Source organism: Hippopotamus amphibius, chromosome 2, assembly GCF_030028045.1.
Source record: "Hippopotamus amphibius kiboko isolate mHipAmp2 chromosome 2, mHipAmp2.hap2, whole genome shotgun sequence".
NCBI lineage: Eukaryota > Metazoa > Chordata > Mammalia > Artiodactyla > Hippopotamidae > Hippopotamus > Hippopotamus amphibius.
The window spans coordinates 12184385-12201490 of record NC_080187.1 but is presented as its reverse complement, the minus strand read 5'-3'; the positions used below and the strand labels follow the sequence as shown (position 1 = coordinate 12201490).

General features: G+C 37.5%; 1 protein-coding gene across 3 annotated transcripts in view; it reads right to left on the bottom strand.

The window, feature by feature from the left end:
* STRBP (spermatid perinuclear RNA binding protein) overlaps nt 1-17106 on the bottom strand; it is a 155007-nt gene that overhangs the window by 43133 nt on the left and 94768 nt on the right. For all 3 annotated transcript variants that reach the window (XM_057719969.1, XM_057719966.1, XM_057719968.1), the window contains exons 6-10: nt 12913-13004; nt 12279-12374; nt 11028-11139; nt 10251-10348; nt 9940-10051 (exon numbers count right to left, since the gene is read on the bottom strand). In XM_057719969.1, coding sequence (XP_057575952.1) covers nt 9940-10051; nt 10251-10348; nt 11028-11139; nt 12279-12374; nt 12913-13004 — 510 coding nt within the window. The remainder of the gene's footprint in view (nt 1-9939; nt 10052-10250; nt 10349-11027; nt 11140-12278; nt 12375-12912; nt 13005-17106) is intronic.

The window sequence follows — 17106 nt, the reverse complement described above, 5'->3', positions numbered from 1 at the left end:
GAGACTAGATAACATCTCCTAAAGAGTCTAAATAGGTATAAATAAAGAGAGACAGTCTGAGGTTTGCACCCTGGGACACTTTAATATTCAGAAATCAGGAAGATGAGGAAAAACAAAGATAACTGAGGAAAGGACAATGGGGCAGAAGACCCAAGATAGAGTAATGATCTAAAAGTCAAATGAAAAGTAGTATTTCATGTCAGAAAAAGTGTCTGACAATAACCAAATGTTGTTGAGGACATAGAACAACAGGAACTTTCATACACTGCTGGTGGGACTATAAATTGCTATATATAGCACCTCCTAGATCATATACTGGCCCACAGTAACTCCTAGATCTATACTCCAGGAAGCATGTATAAGAAGGCTCCCAGCAACAATGTGGGTGGCTGCCAAAAAATAAAAAGAATCTTAATGTCCTTCAAAAGTACAATGGATGAGTTGTAGCATATTCATAATGGACACTATATAGGTATAAGATGAACTACAGTATATGCAGTAACATGAATGCATCCCAAACAATGTGGACAGACAGACACCAGTCACGAAAGAGTAAACTCAGTATGATTCCATTTCTATAAAGTTACAGGCAATATCAAACTAAATTATTTAAGAAAGCACACAAAGGTGGAAAAGCTTTAAAGAAAATCAAGGAAATGATTATCAAAAATCAGGAATGGCAGGCAGTTCATGGGGCAGGGAGGCGATGTGTAGGATAAATAAACGGCTTCTGAGAAGCTGACAATGTTCTGTTTCTTAACTAGGATGGTGATTATATGGAATTTTTAAATAATTACTTTTTTAAAAATAATTACTTTTTAAATGATACATATTTTATACTTTTCTATATATGTGCTATATCTCATAACTAAATATAGCAGAAAAAAGTGTTCATCTGTGTCCAATGTTGCTGAAAAGCTGGCTAACATGAGTACTGAAAGCTAACCACTGAGTATAATAACGTGAAGGTCACAGGAGAGACTCAGGTAGAGTGGTGAGGTAGAAAGCCTGACTAGAATAAGTTTTAAAGAAAGTGTGATGTGAACCTAAATGCCCATCAACAGATGAATGGATAAAGAAGATGTGGCATATATATACAATGGAATATTACTCAGCCATAAAAAGGAATGAAATGGAGCTATATGTAATGAGGTGGACAGACCCTGAGTCTGTCATACAGAGCGAAGTAAGCCAGAAAGAGAAAAGCAAATACTGTATGTTAACTCATATACATGGAATCTAAAAAAAAAAAAAAATGGTACTGATGAACCCAGTGACAGGGCAAGAATAAGGATGCAGATGCAGAGAACAGACGGGAGGACACGGGGTTGAGGGGAGTGGGGGGCGAAGGGGAAGCTGGGATGAAGTGAGAAGAGTAGCACAGACATACATACACTACCAACTGTAAAATAGACAGCTAGTGGGAAGTTGCTGTATAACAAAGGGAGATCACCTCGATGATGGGTGATGCCTTAGAGGGCCAGGACAGGGAGGGTGGGAGGGAGTCGCGGGAGGGAGGGGACATGGGGATATATGTATAAATACAGCTGATTCACTTTGGTGTACCTCAAAAGCTGGTACAAGAGTGTAAAGCAATTATATTCCAATAAAGAGCTTAAAAAACAAAACAAAACTGTGATGTGCAAAAGGAGAAACAATAGGCCACTCTTTCTGAAAGTACTCCTATAAAGGGGAGCAGAGAAACAGGACTCTGTTGGAGGAAGCTGCAGAATTAAGGGGGAAGTTAGGCTTTGTCTTTGAAATGGGAGACATTATAGTAGGTTTTTATGCTGATGAGAATGATCCAGTAGAAAAGGAAGAATTGATGCTGGTGAGAAAAGAAAGAACTGCTAGAATAATGTCCATTTGTAGACAAAAGGGGATGTGATATAGCAGATGAGTAGAAAGGCTAGTCTTTATCCAGTCAAGGGAGGGAAAGCAAAGTGTATGAGTACTTCACGCAAACAAGGTTATCAGATGAGAGGGAGGGCTAGGGAGGGAAGTGTGGAATGACAGATGTGCAACAGTTGTACAGGAATGCTGGAGAACTCTAGAACTTATAGGAGGATTTCCAGCCAACACAAATAGTCTACTTAAGGTTAATGTCTGAGACTTAGAGGGAAAACAGTTAAGATGACTACGTATTTTTTCTCCAATGATGTCCAACAACCTGGTGTAGGCACAGAGCTGGATTTCAACCAGAGCTGCCAGGAAGAGAGGATCAACAAAGTGAAGGTATATGCTGGGGAGTGATCATAGTGACAGACCATGTGATACAAGCAAAGAAGGGACAAGACAGAAGTGAGAACATGAGGAAGGTGAGGAACTATGAAAAGTTAACAGAATCAGTGGTGAGATTCAAGAACTGGAGCAGGAGTACTAGACAGTATGATGACGAGAGGCAGTTACAAAGTAGGATTCTCGAGAATGAATTAGGGAGAGGGCACAGGTACAGTTACTGAAGACAAGGTCTAGGACATGTCCACAGAATGGACACCTGAGGTATGGCAGACAAGATATTTGTGGAAGAGGAAGTCAATTCAAGGAATTAAGAAGTCAAAATTCTGAAAAAAGAAATCAACTAAATTCACATTGAAATCACCAAGAATTCTCAGAATAAAGTTTAAGAGCCAATATCAGGTGGCTAGGTGCTAAAAACATGAAAGCAAGAGGAAGGCTGCAGCAAGTGTCTAGAGGCAACAACCTTGGCTCCCTCATGTTACAGCCACAGCACAGAATGGGTAGGTGACCTGCCCATGTCGCGCAGCTACTATGGGATAGGGCTCAAATGGAAACACCAACAGTCTGGTTCTATTTTAAGCTATAAATTGACAGACCAACAGTTTCCAAACTCTTGAGAAAGACCATTAAACTTAAAAAAAAAAATCTAAGTCACATAAAAACAGATATACTGGGGGCGCCGCCGCCATCTTGAATTGCCGTGGTTTGTGTGGTGCGTCCGCACACGCTTCTGCACACGCCCCAGAGCTGAGGTGCTGGCGCAGCTGTTTCACACCAGGAACTCGGGTGTGAAGGGCCAGGTGCGAGGCCTCTGTATGTGGCCCCCTCTGAGCCAGTGAAACCAGACTAGGCAGCGAGGAAAAGAGAAAAGGGTCCTTCATTAGGAGGGAAGAGTCATCCTGGAGGATAGGAGTCCTTGAATCTGCCATCAGAGTCATTCTGGAGAACTGGTTAAAAACACTGTCCCATCTCCTCTGGACTCAGACTGAATATTCGTCTAATCCAATACTTGGACATTAGTCTGAGGCTTGGACAGTCTTCTATAAACACCTCTATCACCAGGACAAGCAACCCCAAAAGCTTGGACAACCATGAGGAAACAAAGAAACACCATGCAGGCAAAGGAGCAGGAAAAAACCCCACAAGACCAAATAAATGAGGAGGAAATAGGAAAAATGCCTGAAAAAGAATTTAGAGTAATGATAGTAAAAATGATACAAAATCTCGATAACAAATTAGAGAAAGTACAAGAAACAGTTCATAAGAACTCAGAAAAACAAACAGCAATGGATAACAAAATAACTGAAATTAAAAATACTCTAGATGCTCTAACCAGCAGAATGACTGAGGCAGAAGAACGAATAAGTGAGTTGGAAGATAGAATGGAAGAAATAAACGCCACAGAGCAGGAAAAAGATAAAAAAATAAAAAGACTAGAAGACAGCCTCAGAGACCTCAGTGATAACCTTAAACGTACCAACATTCGAATTATAGGCATCCCAGAAGAAGAAGAAAACAAGAAAGGGTCTGTGAAAATATTTGAAGAGGTTCTAGTGGAAAACTTCCCCAACATGGGAAAGGAAATAATGAACCAAGTCCAAGAAGCACAGAGAGTCCCATACAGAATAAACCCAAGGAGAAATACACCAAGACACATATTAATCAAACTAACGACAATTCAACACAAAGAAAAAATATTAAAAGCAGCAAGAGAAAAGCAACAAACAACATATAAGGGAAAACCCATCAGGATAACAGCTGACCTTTCTACAGAAACTCTGCAGGCCAGAAGGGAATGGCAGGATATACTGAAAGTCCTGAAAGAGAGAAACCTACAGCCAAGAATACTTTACCCAGCAAGAATCTCATTCAGATTTGAGGGAGAAATCAAAAGCTTTCCAGACAAGCAAAAGTTAAGAGAATTCAGCACCACCAAACCAGCCTTACAACAAGTGCTAAAGGAACTTCTCTAAGTAGGAAACACAAGAAAAGGAAAACACAAATACAAACCCAAAACAATTAAGAAAATGGTAATTGGAACACACATGTCAATAATCACCTTAAATGTAAATGGATTAAATGCTCCAACCAAAAGACACAGACTGGCTGAATGGATACAAAAACAAGACCCTTCTATATGCTGCCTACAAGAAACCCACTTCAGACCAAGGGATACATATAGACTGAAAGTGAAGGGATGGAAAAAGATATTCCATGCAAATGGAAGTCAAAAGAAAGCTGGAGTAGCAATACTCATATCAGACAAATTAGACTTGAAAGTAAAGACTATTAAAAGAGACAAGGAAGGGCACTACATAATGATCAAGGGATCCATCCAAGAAGAACATATCACAATGGTAAATATCTATGCCCCCAACATAGGAGCACCTCAATACATAAGGCAAATGCTAACAGCTATAAAAGGGGACATCGACAGTAACACAATTATAGTGGGAGACTTGAACACCCCACTTACATCAATGGACAGATCATCCAAACAGAAAATCAATAAAGACACACAAGCTTTAAATGACACATTAGACCATCTCGACTTAATTGATATTTATAGGACATTCCATCCAAAAACGACAGACTACACTTTCTTCTCAAGTGCACACGGAACATTTTCCAGGATAGATCACATCTTGGGTCACAAATCAAACCTCAGCAAATTCAAGAAAATTGAAATCATATCAAGCATCTTCTCAGACCACAACGCCATGAGACTAGATATCAATTACAGGAAAAAAACTGCAAAAAATACAAACACATGGAGGCTAAACAATTCACTATTAAACAACCAAGGAATCACTACAGAAATCAAAGAGGAAATCAAAAAGTATCTAGAAACAAATGACAACGAAAACACAACAACCCAAAACCTATGGGACGCAGCAAAAGCAGTTCTAAGAGGGAAGTTTATAGCAATACAGTCCTACCTTAAGAAACAAGAAAATGATCGAATAAACAACCTAACCTTACACCTCAAACAACTAGAGAAAGAAGAACAAAGAAACCCCAAAGTGAGCAGAAGGAAAGAAATCGTAAAGATCAGAGCAGAAATAAATGAAAAAGAAAGGAAAGAAACCATAAGAAAAATAAATAAAACTAAAAGCTGGTTCTTTGAGAAGATTAACAAAATTGATAAACCATTAGCCAGACTCATCAAGAAAAAAAGGGAGAAGATGCAAATCAACAGAATTAGAAATGAAAAAGGAGAAGTCACAACGGACACCTCAGAAATACAAAACATCATGAGAGACTACTACAAGCAACTATATGCCAATCAATTGGATAACCTGGAAGAAATGGATACATTCTTAGAAAAATACAATCTTCCAAGACTGAACCAGGAAGAAATAGAAACCATGAACAGACCAATCACAAGTACAGAAATTGAGGCAGTGATTAAAAATCTCCCAACACACAAAAGCCCAGGACCAGATGGATTCACAGGCGAATTCTATCAAACATTTCGAGAAGAGTTAACACCTATCCTTCTCAAACTCTTCCAAAATATTGCAGAAGGCGGAGCACTCCCAAACTCATTCTATGAGGCTACCATCACCCTGATACCAAAACCAGGCAAAGATGTCACAAAAAAAGAAAACTACAGACCAATATCACTGATGAATATAGATGCAAAAATCCTCAACAAAATACTAGCTAACAGACTGCAACAGCACATTAAAAAAATCATACACCACGATCAAGTGGGGTTTATCCCTGGGATGCAAGGATTCTTCAATATACGCAAATCAATCAACGTGATACATCATATCAACAAATTGAAGGATAAAAACCATATGATCATTTCAATAGATGCAGAAAAAGCTTTTGACAAAGTTCAACATCCATTTATGATAAAAGCTCTCCAGAAAATGGGCATAGAAGGAAATTACCTCAACATCATAAAAGCCATATATGACAAACCAAAAGCCAACATTGTTCTCAATGGAGAAAAACTGGAAGAATTCCCTCTAAGAACAGGAACAAGACAAGGGTGTCCACTCTCACCACTGTTATTCAACATAGTTTTGGAAGTGTTAGCCACAGCAATCAGAGAAGAAAAAGAAATTAAAGGAATCCAAATTGGAAAAGAAGAAGTAAAATTATCACTCTTTGCAGATGACATGATACTATATATAGAAAACCCTAAAGACTCTACCAGAAAACTGCTAGCACTCATTGATGAGTTTAGTAAAGTAGCAGGATACAAAATTAATGCACAGAAATCTCTTGCATTCCTATACACGAACAACGGAAGAGCAGAAAGAGAAATTAAGGAAACTCTCCCATTCACCATTGCAACCAAAAGAATAAAATACCTAGGAATAAACCTGCCTAAGGAGGCAAAAGATCTGTATGCAGAAAACTTTAAGACATTGATGAAAGAAATCAAAGATGACATAAACAGATGGAGGGATATACCATGTTCCTGGATTGGAAGAATCAACATTGTGAAAATGACTGTACTACCCAAAGCAATTTACAGATTTAATGCAATCCCGATCAGATTACCAATGGCATTTTTCACAGAACTAGAGCAAGAAATCTTACGATTTGTATGGAAACGCAAAAGACCCCGAATAGCCAAAGCAATCTTGAGAAGGAAAAATGGAGTTGGTGGAATCAGGCTTCCTGACTTCAAACTATACTACAAGGCCATAGTGATCAAGATAGTATGGTACTGGCACAAAAATAGAAAGGAAGATCAATGGAACAGAATAGAGAACTCAGAAGTAAGCCCAAACACATATGGGCACCTTATCTTTGACAAAGGAGGCACGAGTATACAATGGAAAAAAGACAGCCTCTTCCATAAGTGGTGCTGGGAAAATTGGACAGCAACATGTAAAAGAATGAAATTAGAACACTTCCTAACACCATACACAAAAATAAACTCCAAATGGATTAAAGACCTACATATAAGGCCAGACACTATCAAACTCCTAGAGGAAAACATAGGCAGAACACTCTTTGACATACATCAAAGCAACATCCTTTTTGACCCACCTCCTAGAATCATGGAAATAAAATCAAGAATAAACGAATGGGACCTCATGAAACTTAAAAGCTTTTGCACAGCAAAAGAAACCATAAACAAGACTAAAAGGCAACCCTCAGAATGGGAAAAAATAATTGCCTATGAAACAACGGACAAAGGATTAACCTCCAAAATATACAAGCAGCTCATGCAGCTTCATACCAAAAAAGCAAATAACCCAATCCACAAATGGGCAGAAGACCTAAATAGACATTTCTCCAAAGAAGACATACAGATGGCCAACAAACACATGAAAAGATGCTCAACATCACTCATCATCAGAGAAATGCAAGTCAAAGCCACAATGAGGTATCACCTCACACCAATCAGAATGGCCATCATCACAAAGTCTGGAAACAACAAATGTTGGAGAGGGTGTGGAGAAAAGGGAACTCTCCTGCACTGTTGGTGGGACTGTAAGTTGGTACAGCCACTATGGAAAACAATTTGGAGGTTCCTTAAAAAACTACAAATAGAACTACCATATGATCCAGTAATCCCACTCCTGGGCATATACCCAAAGAAAACCATAATCCCAAAAGAAACTTGTACCATCATGTTTATTGCAGCACTCTTTACAATAGCCAGGACATGGAAGCAACCGAAATGCCCATCAACAAATGAATGGATACAGAAGATGTGGCATATATATACAATGGAATATTACTCAGCTATAAAAAGGGATGAGATGGAGCTATATGTAATGAGGTGGATAGAACTACAATCTGTCATACAGAGTGAAGTAAGTCAGAAAGAGAAAGACAAATATTGTATGCTAACTCACATATACGGAATCTAAAAATGGTACTGATGAACTCAGTGACAAGAACAGGGAAGCAGATACAGGGAATGGACTGGAGAACTCGAGGTATGGGAGGGGGCGGGGGGTGAAGGGGAAACTGAGAAGAAGCGGGAGAGTAGTACAGACATATATATACTACCAACTGTAAAATAGTCAGTGGGAAGTTGTTGTATAACAAAGGGAGTCCAACTCGAGGATGGAAGATGCCTTAGAGGACTGGGGCAGGGAGGGTGGGGGGGAATCGAGGGGGGGGCGTCAAGGAAGGGAGGGAATATGGGGATATGTGTATAAAAACAGTTGATTGAACCTGGTGTACCCCCCAAAAAAATAAAATAAAATAATAATAAAAAAAAAAAAAAAAAAAAAAAAAAAAACAGATATACTTTTACTATCTAGTGAAAGGAAAAAAAAACAAACAAACCAAAAGAACTGCTAGGAATTCAGTGACTGAAATAAAATTTTTCATTATTAACCATAAGAATCAACATATATATGAAATATATTTATTCAGTCATTTATTATATAATTATTCAGTCATTCAATCCAGAGACATGGCTATGTGAATCTCTTTCAAAAATTCTTTGCTGCTGTGTGAGCACCCTCAGGAAGAACAATGCTTTCTTTCCACAAACATTTATTGAGTGTTGGTTTTATAACAGTTATGCGGTGGGGTCTGGAGGATTCCTCACCCTTGAGGAGTTTACAGTGTAAGGCAGTGATTCTCAAAATTCTCAGTCTTAGGACCACTTTACCCTCTTAAAAAATTATTGAGCACCCAAAGAACTTTGTTTTGTGGGTAATATCTATCAATATTTAGCATATTAGAAATTAAACCAAAAAATTCTAATGCAATATACAAAAAATTTCAGTAGCCATCAAAGTTATGATGCCATCATAGGTCATATATAGCTTTTAGACAACTGTACACTAATGAAAGAGCAGAAAGAGTGAAAAAACAAAGCCTTAGTCGTATTATAAAATAATTTTGATCTCGCAGGGTCCCTGAAAAGTCTTTAGACCCACTGGAATTCTGTTGTTTAAATAAACAGATTGGACCACTGCACTATTTCTGTCGTATAAAAATTATTAGAATAATATCATTTGTGGTAGGTGGGTTGTCCCAGGTGAAAATAACTGGTGTTAAACATCCCGCCTTCTAGTATAATAGGAAGAGGAAGGAAGGGAGGGAAAGAGGAATGGTTTTTGTGGCATAATGAGGAGAGTAAGTGGATTCATATTTGAGTATCTGTTGTTTCCAGGCACTGAATTGGGCATTTCAATCTGACAACAGCCAGTAAAGTTGGAATAACATCTGTACAGAAAGAGATGAACTAATCACTCAACAGCTAAAGCCAGTAAGCAAGGGGGCTATGACTGGAACCAGGCCATACTGACCCTAACGCCTTGCTCTTTCTGCTGAAACTGAGTTAACACAGACTAGTACAAATAGAAGACAGTCCTGAATTTTCCAACATACTTTCCCCCGCTCTATGTTTTTGTTTTCTCTTTCTTGGTGACATAACACTTCCAAGTATGACAAGATCATCAAACTGATGAGTGATGGGGGCAATGTCTCCTCCTAGTACCTGCATAAGTTGTCCCTAAGTCTGTGCAGGAATGGAATCTGATCAACATTGCCAAATGAGTTTGTCACTAATAAGAATAAATGACAGAAACCTGATGTTATTGGGACAGAAGAAAAGAAAGTGAGGAAGAAAAGCAATTAACGTTCTTATATATGACTTGGGTTAAAAATTACTAGGTTCTCTCAGCTCTAATAAGAGATGCATCCCATGACCATCTCCATCACTGCTCACAACCAACCCCAATAAAAAACTTGCACACTCACCTTCTTTATCAGTAACTGACCAGGAATATTTCTGAAAAGGCTTACTAGATGGAAGAGGGTCCATTTCCAACACTTTATAAATCTGGCCAAAGGCTGATAGTCTGAGTGCGTGCTAAAGAACAGAAGATTATATTTATTCAAATTTCAAATATTTCATTCATAAAGCCCTTAAAACATCTGGCTAAAAACACATTCACCGAGTGCTATTATTATGATGACAAAAGTCCCCAACAGCCGGCAAGAAAAAAAATGTTTAAATAAATTATATGATACCCCTCTAACAGACCACAGTGATGTGGCCCATCTCCTACCTGTGCACTGTGGGTAATATCCTCTTTTTGCTGGATGGTCATATAGCTCAGAGCATCTGTTGGGTCTCTCTCACAAGGATCATGAAGACCAGGACCCCCTTTGGCAAAGGCAAAAGAAAAACACAAGCACCATTCAGAAGTGAGTTTAGAATTCAATAAGCTAACACAAAATAGAGAGAAAGAAAAGAATAGAGAGAAGAAGAAAAAGAAAAAAATAAAACAAAACTAAGGAACAAGGTTAAAAATCTGCTCAATTCAATAGAGTAAAAAGGACACTCATTTTCAATATGTTAGCATATAAATGTCCTTATTTTACTAGAAGTCACTTGTATATTTAAAGTTAAAATTGTGTCTTAACTCAGAATTTAGAAACGGCACGATGAATTATCCCAAATCTTTAAAGAAATTACATATGGAAAATAAGACCAAATTTAATTTTTCCAAATTAAACACCAGACTGCAAACAGAATGAACTTCATACATTTCAACTCAATATAAACATTTTCAAATTCAGAGCTCTAGGTGAAGCAAATTCATAGCAGACACAATATCTTATTAGTACCTTTTATGTTAGTACATATAAAACATAAATTACAATTACTGAAAGAGAGTTTTAAGGCACTTCTCCAACATTCAAGCATTCTAGTTGCTAAAATTCCAAGCAAAACAACTCCTACACATCGTTTCCCGGTACAGAGGACAAACAGCACATAATAGAAAACTAAACTAAAATGAAATTTTTCTGTTTCTTCTGCCTTCAGAGTTTGAAACCCTTACCAGGAAGTAGAATTCCAGATGCCAAACACTCCATTACTCGTCTCAAGGCCTCCCCAGCGCCCAAAGGTCTATTACAAGTACCTATAGACTTTTCACATATAAGCTCTAGTGGCTAGAAGATATTAAATTACAAATTAGTACATGCACCAAGTGTTAAAAGGATTCCAGTTAAATGTGAGCTGACATTTCTATCTACAATGGAGGCCAAAAAGGTTAAAGTCCATTTAACATTTAGGGCCCAATTAACTTTTCCCACTTGATTATCAACTTTTAACCCAGCCAGAGTGTTTTTAAATCAACCACTTTTGAGATAATATACTCAGAAGACATTTTGTCACCAAAACTTTATTTTTAGTCACCCTGAAAGGATTACTTAAGAAACCGCAGTCATCTGACTTTAACAAGCCTTCATATAGGTTAGTAATAGCCAATAAATAATCAGTGTTGAAACCCAGCCCACCTATCTCCCACTTAACCTAGGAAGCACTCAAACCACAGTAGACTTCATTTCAGACATCCTGCCCCAAGTATTACAATTGGAATTAAAGAAGGACCAAATCTCCATATTTAATAAACTAAAAAGCCATGATGCCAATATCAAAGTAATAATTGCTAAATTAATTTTAAATGACCCTTTTATAGCTTTGTTTTATAATGTTCTTTATTGGGTCTTAATTGGTTCGAGTGTAATAATTTCCAAATTAAGTAAGTTTGGCAACATACATTATAAACTACAGATAAGTGTACTATTCACCTGACTTCAATTACTATCATGAACTTATTTTTAAGTGTCTATACTCAAAGAGAAAGAAAAAGCGGGTATGGGAGCCTTACGCTGGGTATACCAGGTAATTTTTATTTTAAATGGAAGCCGTGCTGAAAGAGAAACATGCCAGTCAAGCAGGCTTTCCCAGGCAGCAGGTGAATAACAGCCAACCATCAGTGGAGAGTAAAGTGCAGGAAGACACACACTTTTAACAGGTATAGAACCTTTTGGTCAGAAAAAATAGCTCAGTCTCTGTAATATGAATATGATGAGGTAGAAGAGACAGCTTATATTCATAAAGAAGAATTTATATAAAAAGATCCATAATTGTTTTCCAGAACAAAAACAGATAATGCACACCTTAGGTAACTCAGTAAGCTAAGGCATGCATTATCTTAGAGCCATTTTACAGTAACATATATTTCTACAGGATTTTCTCTGACTATAGCTTCAGAAATTGCTTTTAATCATATTTAAGTACTTACCCATCCTTTTAATGGTGCCCACGTGGGGACTCTGTTGCACAAATCACGCAGAATGCGGAGGACAATTACACATGATTTTAATCCATTTGCCCTTGCCTAAAACAAATGAAATGATTCCAGTATCCCTGTTGAAATCCACTCTTCATTTTAAGGACACTGATCATGGATAGGTTCTTTAAAATGAATACTAATTAGTCAGTCATTCATAAGTTGTCAAGTAAACAAAAACATCAAGTTATTAGAAGTGGCAAAATTATGGTTTAGGAAGGCAGGTTTTAAAGTAAAGGAAGCATATTATTAAAATTGCTTTTATAGCCTCATGGCAACCCCATTTCTGGGCAACTGTCTGTCTGAACTTTCAGTTTTTTTCACCCTATGTTTGGATTTTATAGGCTATGATTTGAAATTCAAACTACTAAGCCAAAAAGGATTATATGATAATTAAACATCATTAACTATAGTAGAAGATATACTAGGCACTTTACCTAAATTAAATCATTTACTCTTACAATAACCCTAAGAGGCAGAGAGCACCCCCATTTTATATACTACATAGAAACCATTAAGAGGCAGGTGTTCCAAATGAAACGTGCACAAGGCTACAATAACAATAAGATAATAACAAAGTGCCAACCTGAAACCATTTGGCATGTCGAAGAGACGCCAAGGCGTTCAGGCATTTCTGCCTGTCCAATAAGTCCGGCGGATCTTTCATCGCAACCTTTTCTAATGGGAAAATGGGATAAAGAGAGACAGACACAATTTGACCAAGGGGTTCCTGTCAAACAACCAAACAATAAAAATAAAAAGAAGAGCAGAGTTTGAGTGAACTAATAAGACTCCCAGAAGATTTCAGGTTTTGGCTTTGTTGCTTTCTTTTTAAATTATGTGCACTATGATTACTTAGTCAACAAAGCCATTCTGCACACAAGTACACAGGAGCACAAAAGCAATCATTCAGTAAACAAATCAATGACCACTGCTACATACAATCTGGGATCTTATTAAGCACATATGTAACACCACAGGGCACAAAATAGGTACATAGCACTTTTTCCTTTGGCAGGGTACAAAGAGTGGAAATCTGGAACCAACAGCAGTAAAAACTTTTCTCTACAGAAGGGATTTTAACCACTAATCAATTCTGAAGAAAAATCAGGGCTCTCTTAGGTCACCGATTTGAGATACACTAAGAATACACTGAACATGGCAATTTTATTTTTTTACAACTAAATAAACTCCTCCAACAAGATAACCATTAACAGAAACTTTACTGCACTGATGAGAACTCTGCCACTGTTACTTGGGAATTCTCTAATTATTTCTTTTCTAAACCAAAATTATTAAAACTTCAAATATGAAGTACATTGAAATACATTTCAAGTTTTACATAGCTTTTGTTTCAAAGAGCAGCAAAGAATACTAAGTACAACTATTTGACTTGCCTTAACATTTCAAAGTCGGATTAGGTGGCCCAGAGCAGTAAAATTCATAACTCAAATGTGTGATTAGTGACAAATACCCATACTGAGAAGATGCCACAAGATACTAAAGCCACGTTTAGAGAGCCAAATTTATTTCCTCCAAGCCACTAGGAAGTCGGTTTTAAACTGCTGAAGACTTGGTGCATTATTTAAATGCATACAACATACAAATGTTTCTTGGAGAATAATTCTTTGCCTAATCCAGTTAAGTCATATTCACCAACCTCTTTCAAGAACTCTCTTAGAGAGTCCACCAACACTTCTTCTTGGTATAATCATGGCAGTTACAAACTCAGCAGTATGTCTATGTGGGCTTTCTTTATTGGCTGCAACACGCAAAGGCTGAAGTGCTACACACGTTATTTTCTGACCAGAGGAGCTCTACAGCAGATATTTGCATTGTTTCACATTAATCGCAGCCAACAAATTCACAACACAGGGTCTCATTTGATTACCCCTTTTCACTCATAAAATGGAAAGCCTCAAAAAGAATTGTTAACATGTTTTTATTTATAAACATAAACAAACATACTATGGGTACTTATTTCAGAGGTGATTTAGTTCCTGGCCTTGCTTATTGTGTCTTTTTTAATGACACAAAACATACAACTAATTCATTTTCATGTTTATATGTCAAAATGTTTAACTGTGGTCAATACAAGCATCTGTGTAAAGCTCATGTACAAGGTAGAGCAAACTACTATAAATGAACAATTAGAATCTCTTAAAAGTCAGACATGACAAAGGTTGACTGACTGCTAAATAATGTAATCCCAAGAAAACGTATGGACCATGCTTATTTTTTAGGACTTCAATCTTTAAGAGTAAAGCAAACTAAGTTTTATCCTATCATTGTATCAAGTAGGAGTATTGGGAAGAGGAAGGTCAATAGAAGAGGAGAGTGAGTCAGAGGAACTCTGGATAGGAAAAGACAAGGCAAAACGACTCTTTTTGAACTTTCTGATACTTTCCTCCAATGAACGGAGCTTGTAATTAACATCTTGCACGCATCACCACAGAGATATTTGTATAGGGGAACAATGGTAAAAATGTTTAGACAAATTCTTTCATTCCCAAAGTCAGATTATATCCATTAATTCTTATTAAAAAACAACAACACACATCAGCTTGCTACAGACAGTCAACATTTGGAGGCAGTAGATTCTACTAGAAAGAGACGAAAGGGACAAGGCAGTGAACAGAAGACTTGCACTGGATTCCCTTTTACATCACATCACCATCAGAATGGCCATGTTTCTTCATGCTCCCATAGTCAAAAAGTCAAAAGATCCTAAATGTTTCAATATTCATGAGGTGGGAAACAGCAGAGGGGATGTAAAAATTCACCTCATTTTATCTTCTTCAAAGTTTCTTATTTTAAAACTATATAAATTTATATGGCACTGCAGTGCTACTTATAAGCCCTGCTGGCCTATTTCCTTTATACAGTTAATAACATATAGTTTTTTATATTTTCGTTCATTAAAAAAAAATAACTTATTTAATGCAGCAATCACAGAATTGCTGCTGGAAAAACACTGCTAATTCTCAAAGTAGAACCTCAAGTTTAACATTTCTGTATGAATTTTAACACAGGTGTTTCAATTTTGTGAGGAAGCAAAGCTTCCTGTTAAAAAGGCATCTTGGAGTCTTTAAATTAGAAACAATGAAACTGTGAGCCATTTCATTTTTTCCTACAGTGACCAGTAAAACAGATAAAAAACAACATGGGGATAACGACAAAAATGCCAAAAGCAAAGAAAAACAGCTTTTTTAAAAACTCATTGTTCAGTAACCTGGCATCGGGGCATGAAGGTACATAAAACATTCTAAACAATGGAAGCACTGAAAAGAAGTCTATTATGCCTAACTTTGTTTATTTGGTTAAAGGTTAGCTCAGTGACCAGAAACACACCCTACTGCAGGAAATGTTGGTCAGTTTCTCTCCATCCCTAACATGCAAGCTAACTCTTTGCCTGCTCACAAAAACACTAGCCTGGAGATGGGGCGGGGGAAAAGCCAGAACATGATTGTGTTATTTAACACAATTAATTCAATTAATTAATCCTATTTAGGATTTACGTGTCTGGAACCTGGGCTCTTCAAAGGTAAAATAATCAAGCTGGGTTATCATGAAGGCCTCCTTAACACTGGAATGTCAAAGTTGGAATGAAGCTGAATGAAGCTGAGCTACTGAATTCACGCTGACAGAATTTCCACGGTAGCCTGAAGATATCCAGTTAGTCCCTTCTCTCGATTCCTTGAGGCTTTGCAGAGAGCAGACATTATGCCTCACGTCACTGCCCACACGAAATCTCAGGCCACAATAATGTGAACAGGTAAATGCAGCACTAAGGTAAAACAGAGCCCTGTTCTCCTAATTTATGGTAGAAACATCACTCGATATGACTTTTCTTCAGTGCCTCAGTAGGCACTGGGCCACTGGGAAGATAGTGGTTACAGGTTGGCACTGGTTAATGCAGGTCTAGCAGCTGGGGAAGGCAGGAAAATACAGCCAACAGCACTGTTATAAATCCTAGTTGAGATCTCTGGACTGGTCTTCCACCTAGCAAGACTCATGCTAGTGAACTTCTGTCAAAACACATTAGAAGTTCTCACTGGCACCAATACAGAAAAGGGACTCTTGGGCAACTTCTCTGTGAACCCCAAGAATCTACCGTCATACTGAAAACTGCGGTATATCTTAGCCTAAGCGACAAGTGCCTCTGTAGTTTCCCTATTCTGGTTTCAAATTGCACTGTAAATATAATAAGCAGCTGGATTTACCACCCTCATAGCAAATATACTTTGGTTTAAAATCACAAGCACCAAAAAAAGCTTAGACTGTGTGATGCTCAGAATAACTAAATCAGCTAAGATGTTCCTATGATCATCCTAGATAGTAATTGGACTTAAGAGTCAGAGGAAACGGGTAAAACGTGAGACTTTCTTCATTTATAAGACAGGACAATTATCCACCTCACAGGGCTGTTGTAAAGGTAAACTATTGGGTTGGGCAAAAAGTTTGTTTGGGTTTTTCCACAACATCTTACGAAAAACCCCAAACGAACTTTTTGCCCAACCCAATAAATCATATATGAGAAAGTGCTTATAACACAGTAAGTTATAAAATATCTTAACAAAGCTAAATCTTCACTATATATTACTTGAATTCTGAGATGTTCACTGTTAATGCTTCTTACATACCAGACAGTTCTATTTGATCAGATAATATGTTAGCTACAAAAATTCCTGTAACAGATTTTCTTTTGATTGCCTATTAAGTATTAGGTACCACTCCAGGTGCTAGGGATAAAGGACAGGGGTATGTCTCAAAGAATTAT